Source organism: Jatropha curcas, chromosome 1, assembly GCF_041381405.1.
Source record: "Jatropha curcas cultivar XTBG-Jc1 chromosome 1, XTBG_Jcur_1.0, whole genome shotgun sequence".
NCBI lineage: Eukaryota > Viridiplantae > Streptophyta > Magnoliopsida > Malpighiales > Euphorbiaceae > Jatropha > Jatropha curcas.
Window position 1 is genome coordinate 6158064 of NC_143151.1, and position 7543 is coordinate 6165606.

Genomic DNA, 7543 nt, shown 5'->3' on the forward strand with positions numbered 1-7543 from the left:
TAAGCTCCTCCTTGTCGACTAATAATTCTAGGAAAACATTCAACAAATGGCCCAGGAAACGCTCCAAGCTGTTATAAACGGACGCGTTTCGAATGATGATTACAGGCAAAGTGTTCGACAAAAAGTGCGAGACAAACATAATTCTTTTTTACCAGTTTTTTCCTCTCTTATCATTACCGTTGTCTTTCTGCTTCCTTTCATTTCTACAACATTTAGCAGCCGGCAATTTCCATTATCCTCCATAATTCTTGTGTTTCGTCTTTCCTTTTCCTTTCACTTAAAAAATATGAATTTAAAATTTTAAAAATTTATACTTTGTGCTTTCTCAGTTTCACTTTTGCCGCCTGTATGTCGTCTTCTGCGCTTTCTTTTCTTCTTCTTTACTTTCTTTAAACTGTTTCCACTTTTTGGGTTTTCCTTTTTATTTTTAAAATTTTATGGTCCATGTTGTTTGCGGTTGGTGGTTTTCTCGTTTGGGGTTTTAACTGGGCATGAAGTTCGGCTTTTGATGGGCACACATAATACACTATTCGCACTTGTGTGTGTTTTTCTTAGCTGTAAAGAAGGCCCACCGGACTTGCCTACGCTACGCACGGCCACAATTGATTCGCTTAGACTCTTCAAACGTTTTTTGGTGCTTCTTTTGCTTGGCCCTGCTCTCTTTATTTCCCTTTTAAAACCGTGATGTAGAAGTAATACTTAACATCTCTTCGTAGGTAATTTAATTTCCCTCTTGTTTTAGAATCTTTTCTTCTCATGCCCACCTAAGCTTTAGCCTAATTTAAGGATCAAAAAAGGGTCCTTGTTCCTTCTTAGCTTAATCATGGCCCCTGCAGGGAAAGTTACTGGGTTTCATAGAGAGGGCAATGACTGGTACACACTTATTTCTCTCTCAAACCCATTTTCTGTGCTTTTTAAGCTATTTTCTTCCTGGGTATGTGCTTATTTTGTTTAATTCGAGTAATTACTCTCTTGTTGTCTAATTTGAAGGCAGAATTGTACTGCTGACATGAATACATGTTCAGTGTTCTGGTACAATCAAAAGTCAAAGGGTTGTCAAAAAAAAAAAAGTCTTGGTTTTTAGTTGTGGTTGTGATCATCTGATAAAAGCTGTTAATTCCTTATGTGAAAATAAGAAAGGAGAGCTTATAGTATTGTGATTTTCGGTGGGTCTGGCAGGTCTTGCAATGCAGGGTTGCCAAGTGATATCACTGTCGTCGTGGACGGCATAAACTTTCACCTTCACAAGGTGAGCCACTATTCTTCCATTTGTAGGCTTTGGAGACTTAACTAACTCGTTGATACTTCCTTTTTGTAGCATCTTTAAATGTATCTGACCTGAATTTTAAATCTTTATTCACCTATCATTTCATTGTAGTTATACTAATTAAAATTTGGGTCAAATTTGAAATTCAAAAAGCACAACGTCACGTGAATATTCTTATGCTTCAGAGAAATCTATCTTATGGTAGCAATTCAGGAGAATCAATAAATTTTATCCTTTCTTTAATGGTTGAGTTTTATGGGTTGAACAGAACATGTGTATTTAGACCATTCAGCAAAGAACCATTAGAATGGGTGTTTACTATATACTTGGTTTGCTGGTGGCAACCAAGTTGTTAACTTTTGAGTGAGTTACCCAGGTTCAAGAATCTAGAGCCTCTGGGGCATAGCAAAAGAATTGTGGAATTCATTAGAGTATTATCCCTTTGTGTTTCACAATGCCAAATAGCCTTGGAATTTGTAATCCCATGTATTATCTGTCAGTAATTGGTGAGGGATTAAGAGAAAATGCAAAACGGAGTGAAGAATGTTGAGGTGGAAAGGTGGCTTTCTTGGGGGTTAGCCAAGAAAGCCTTAGCCTGCAAAGGCCATAAATGATTCCTGCTTCACTAGAGGAAGTCTTGGCAAGTGAAAATGGTAATACATAAGCCCTTCCAAACCACAATGCTTATATCCTTTCTATTTATTAGCCTCCTATCTGATGCCTTTCAAATAAAGCAACCTATATGCAGCAGATTCTGGATTTTCTTTCCTCTGAACATTCGCAAATTTGCTTTTCTTGGAAGGTTGCTAGAGAGTAAGAAGCTACTTTAAACGGTTTGTTTAGAATGGTATATTATTCAGTGAAGTAGTGAGAGTCTGAGAGACCAAAAAAAGTGTTATACACTCACCGTTGCTGAATTGTTCCTCAAGGTTGTATCATTAAGAACAGGAATTTAACCTCATTTTTGCTATGAAATTTTGGTAATGGGTTCCCTTTTCTCCTTTGAACTTGATTGGAAGTAAAAAGTTATGCTGAACTAATATGCTGGACACTGACGTTAAAACCATTGACACAAGGATGAAAGGCCTATGTCAATTTATCATAGAAGCCAAATTAGTAGATGGAAATATGACATATAAGTTGTGTGCAAGTGAAATTAATGAGCTCTTGGAGTCTTATTTTCCTCAATATAAATTTTTTTTTTTTTTGGGTATCTTGTATGCTAACTGAACTTATTGTATGTTGTTCACTAGGAATTGCGGAAATGAGCAGTAATGAATATGTGTGGAATGGTTCGTGGTGGTCAGGAATGTATTTAGGTCACTAGGCAACCGAGGACCAAATGTAAGCTAAGGTTTTCAAAAAGCATCTGGTTCCAAAAGTTTGGCGGGATCTTGCTAGTTAAGTTCAAGATACATCTAAATCATAGGCCAATTGTAAAGAAATGACTTCTGGGGATTTTGATTGAATGAATCAACCTATGCTCATCTGATTTTGGTTTATTCAACATATGGTTAATTCCGCACTTACACCTTCTGCTATGAATAATTCCTTTTCTTTTTCTAGTTTGCCTTAGTTCTTTGATTCTTTCCACTACCAGTCTCCTATGACCTTTCCTTTGCTAGGTACTCATAAGGGCACAATCAATTGGAAGGCCTGGTACCCAGGGCTTTTTTGGTTGGCAAGTTGTGTCTTCATTTCTAGAAGAAATTGCTTTCTGTTTTACTTGTTCAAATGAAAGTTCATGATCAGCAGTTATATTCAAGAGGAATATGATGTGAATTAACTGGCAGAGTGTTTATCGTAGGTTGGGATATTGCATCTTTGCACTTTGAACACAATAGTAAAAATTTTGATCTTTTAATCGTGGTATATTTCCTGCAACCAACTTCCAACACCTTGTTTTGTGTTTGTCCTCTGTAATTGCACACTGTTATTATTTGTGTAGTACTTTCTCGACCTTTTAGTATTATATTGTTGTCAAATAAGATTTTGGAACTGTTTTCTAACGATATTTGACTATCCAGTTTCCATTAGTATCAAAATGCGGGAAGATAGCACGAATATGTGAAGGATCTCTTGAAAAAGTGTTCAGCACTGCCCTTGAAGAATTCCCTGGTGGACCTGACACTTTCTTGGTCATAGTAAAATTTTGTTATGGCATGCGGGCAGAATTGACACCAAGAAACATAGTAATTGTGTCTTGCGCGGCAGATTACCTTGAAATGACAGAGGATTATGGAGAAGGTAACTTGCTTTCCAAAACGGACGGTTTCTTCCACAAGAACATACTTCGAAACTGGAAGGACTGCCTATTGGCTCTTCAAAGTTCTGATCCTGTTTTGCCAAGAGCAGAAAAACTCCAGATAGTAGGTAAATGTTTGAATGCTTTATCTATGATGGTCTGCACAGATCCTAGTTTGTTTGGATGGCCCATGATGATGTATGGCAGCTTACAGAGCCCAGGTGGTAGCATCCTGTGGAATGGAATAAACACTGGAGCTAGAATCCGAAGCACAGAATCTGACTGGTGGTTTGAAGACATTTCTTACCTTAGCGTGGGTTTGTTTGAAAAACTAATCCATACAATGGAAATAAGAGGAATAAGACCTGAAAATCTTGTGGGTGCAATTATGTACTATGCTAGGAAGTACCTACCAGGTCTGGGCCGGTGGCAGAGTGGACAAAGTAGCAAAACTAGAACTGTTGCTAGTTTCAGTTTGACACCTGCTGCTGTTGATCAAAGGGTTCTTTTGGAAACCATTGAAAGGCTTCTCCCAGAAAAGAAGGGGAAATCTTTCTGCCGCTTTTTACTGGGACTTCTTCGTGTTGCACTGATTTTGGGTGTCAGCCAAACATGCAAGGACTCTTTAGAGAGGAGAATAGGGATGCAACTGGAAATGGCAACCTTGGATGGCCTTCTTATTCCCACATACTCAGATTCTGATACTTTATATGACACTGACTGCATGGAACGGATAATCTATCGCTTCATGACCTCAGAATCAAAGATAACATCATTTTCTCCACCATCATTGGACCTGGAAACATCACCATCTTCTGAACCATTAAGGAAAGTCGCTAAGTTGGTGGATAACTATATAGCAGAGGTTGCTTCGGATGTAAATTTGAAACCCAGGAAGATACGATCTCTTGCAGAGGCCCTTCCAGAATCTTCAAGACCATTGCAGGATGGGTTATACAGAGCTCTGGATATATATTTCAAGGTTTGGAACTTTGGGTTTACTGGAATTTCTCCTGAAATAATATTTCTTCTTAGTTTTAAAGGTTTGTAATAATTAATGGCTGTGCAGGCACACCCTTGGCTCTCAGACAGAGATAAAGAAGAACTATGCAATGTTATTGACTACCAGAAACTATCCATTGATGCCTGTGCCCATGCTTCACAGAATGAAAGGTTACCGCTTAGAGTTGTTCTTCAAGTCCTGTTCTTTGAGCAGATGCAGTTGAGAACTGCTCTTGCTGGCTGTTTGCATGTCTTGGATGCTGAAGGTGCCCCTGCAGGTCCCATGTCGGTCCCAGGTGACACAGCAGGGCAAATTGTACAGAGAGATGGTTGGGTAACTGTTGTGCGTGAGAACCAGGTACTAAAGGGAGATATGGAAAATATGAGGTCTAGGGTTGGGGAGCTTGAAGAAGAATTTAGTAAAATAAAGCAAGAGATGAAGAGGGTGACTAAATCACACAGCTCACTTAGTTCCCCTCGCTTGGTTGCCTGGAAAATGGGGTGCAAGCTTCTTCCACGATCCTCAGATGCACAACCAGATGCAGTTGACAGCACTGGACCCACTCCAAGAGCATCAGTTGAGCAACCACGTTCTTCTCGTCATTCTAGACATAGGAAAAGTTTCTCTTTGTTTTGATAGCTAAGCTAACACAGGGGAAAGACTTTAAACATGAAATATGTGTATAAATGAAAAGGCAGTACAGAAAAGGTCGCGCGATTGTCTAGCAGCACGTGATCAAGATATAAGGGAGGACTTCTGCTTCTTCCGATCCTTTAAAGCATACTTCTTCTAAAGTTTAATTCAGCATTTGAAGGGGAATTTTTCTTTCCCAAATTTTTGGAGAGGTGGGTCATGTTGAATTTTGAACAAGTTGAAAATGTGATATGCTCCAGTCCAAATCTGGCATTATAGGCATGCTATTCCAGATTTAGAGTGGAGCTACCAGACAACACACATCATCACAGAAAAGAAATGTAATTATGACATATAAACTGTTTTCTTTTATTCTTTTGTCAACCCTCTTACAGGTGTGTTTCTGTGCATTGTTTTGTAAGATCGTAATTGGGAATATGTCAGAAAATTCATGTTGCATTGTGTAAATATCACCTCTTTTTCCTTTGTTTTACGAAATTATGAGTTTATTGGATTCCTACTGAAGCCTGCGGAGGTTCATTGGTTCTTATAGTTATGCTATAATGTGGCTTGGCTTGTGTAGCTATCACCAAGTTTGGTCAAAGGTTGTTTAATTGTGTTTTTGGTTAGTCTTGTTGCTGTACTCCTCACCACTAATATTCCAGGATTTTAGCAGCATTCTTGCCTTTCTTCCATGAGGATGTTTAAAGCCTCAAGCAATTTTACTGTTTTACTGTGGGGCGATAATCTACGAGTAAGTATCAAGTTTTTTTTATGTATTATAATAACGGAGGGCGCAGATGATAGCCTAAGTGAGGATGTTTACAGGCTTCTGTCATGATTTACCAATGTTTAGTCTGATTTAGTCAGTCTTGCCCTGAATCTAGGTGCCTATGACTTCGTATCTCAGGAGATCCGTTTTCCTGCAAGGAATTTGAATCAACAGATTCACATTTTCTATCTTGAGTGGAGCTACTATACGATCATGTATTTATCAAAGAAGAAACACTGTATTGATCACAATTTTAAGCTTTTTTGTATGCTTTTATCAACTCTTTACATGTGTATTCATGGTCAGCTCTATGAATTTGTTTGCAAGTATAAGAAGAATATATCAGAAGACTCTTGCTGCATTGTCTAAACTCCTCTTTGGATTTCTTTGATTCATAAATTGATAAGAACATCATGAGCTGTCTCGTAATAAGACCTGTTATTGCTGATACCTTCTTCTCAGTTCCTTTCTTCTCCTTCTTCTATAACCTGAGCTCGAAGAAGGAAGAGATAAGAGGGCCCGTACATTTTTTTCTAGTTTGGCATTGGAGAAACTTTTGAATCTTGATTTTCAAGTGCACTGGCCTTGATGGCATACTTGCATTTCTTCTTGTCACAGAGCTATGATAGATACAGGGCCTGAACTTGTATATGACGATTGGATCGCTCAATTGACTTGTACCAAATCATCAGATTGTGAAATTGTTGGATTATCGCGAATCCTTAAGATGAACTGTTTTTTAAAAAGTCCAAACTATAAAACATCGTCGCTTTGGCCGAGTGGTTAAGGCGTGTGCCTGCTAAGTACATGGGGTTTCCCCGCGAGAGTTCGAATATCTCAGGCGACGATTTATTTTTAATATTATTTCTAATGTTCTATATTATTTTATATATATTTTAATTTAAAGTAAATTACAAGCATTGAGGTCGATTTGGCAGAGTGGTTAAGGCTGGGCCTACTGAGAACATGGGGCTTGCCCGCGAGAGGTCGAAAATTTCAGGTGACGACTTAATGCTACTATTATTTTTAATGTTCCATTTGCATTTACAGTTTTATTCCACTTTAACGTAAACTAATATAGATAAATTATTATTACTATTATTATATAATCTCTGAAAGTTGACTTAATTTAGTGAATTTCTATTTTTAATAAAAAACAAATTAACTGATCTTTTATATTAATAATAAAATAACACATTCATCCAAAATAAACAGAATAAAGTATATGAACAAATTAAATAATCTTTTTGTTTTTGTTAATAATAAAATAATATATTCATCCAAAATAATATACAAATAAAACGATTTGTTTGTTTTAATTAATAATAAAATAATACATCCGCCCAAAATAACCAAAATAAAGTATATACAGTAAGTGATCATAATTTAATAAATTTGCCTTTTTAAGAAAAAAATAAATTAATCATAATATATATATATATATATATATATTAAAACGAGGAGGTTTAATTTCCTTCAAAATTCTAGTTGTATAACTCAATTATTTTTTAATGATAAAAAAAATAAATTCAAAGTCAAGGGAAAATGCCACTGTTGTGGCTTGACGCTGCTTAATTTAACTTCATGCCTCCCGCGTCCTTGCTTCCTTTGAAAAAGTCTCTA

General features: G+C 37.0%; 1 protein-coding gene and 1 non-coding gene across 6 annotated transcripts; both read left to right on the forward strand.

The window, feature by feature from the left end:
- Positions 1–309: 309 nt before the first annotated feature.
- LOC105637343 (Phototropic-responsive NPH3 family protein) lies at positions 310–5673 on the forward strand. Of its 5 annotated transcripts, none has more exons than XM_020680594.3 (5): positions 322–873; positions 1180–1249; positions 2521–2667; positions 3295–4494; positions 4582–5673. In XM_020680594.3, the coding sequence occupies exons 4-5, from the start codon at positions 3430–3432 to the stop codon at positions 5149–5151; spliced, it is 1635 nt and encodes a 544-aa protein (XP_020536253.2). In that variant the 5' UTR covers positions 322–873; positions 1180–1249; positions 2521–2667; positions 3295–3429; the 3' UTR covers positions 5152–5673. The 5 variants fall into 5 exon arrangements, with proteins under 5 accessions (XP_012076172.2, XP_020536253.2, XP_012076173.2 ...); XM_012220783.4 differs by having other exon boundaries at positions 2521–2611; XM_012220782.4 differs by lacking the exon at positions 2521–2667 and having other exon boundaries at positions 310–873.
- Positions 5674–6685: 1012 nt separating this feature from the next.
- On the forward strand, positions 6686–6767 carry TRNAS-GCU (transfer RNA serine (anticodon GCU)). The gene has a single exon. It is a non-coding gene; the product is annotated as a tRNA-Ser (tRNA).
- The last annotated feature ends 776 nt before the right edge of the window (positions 6768–7543 follow it).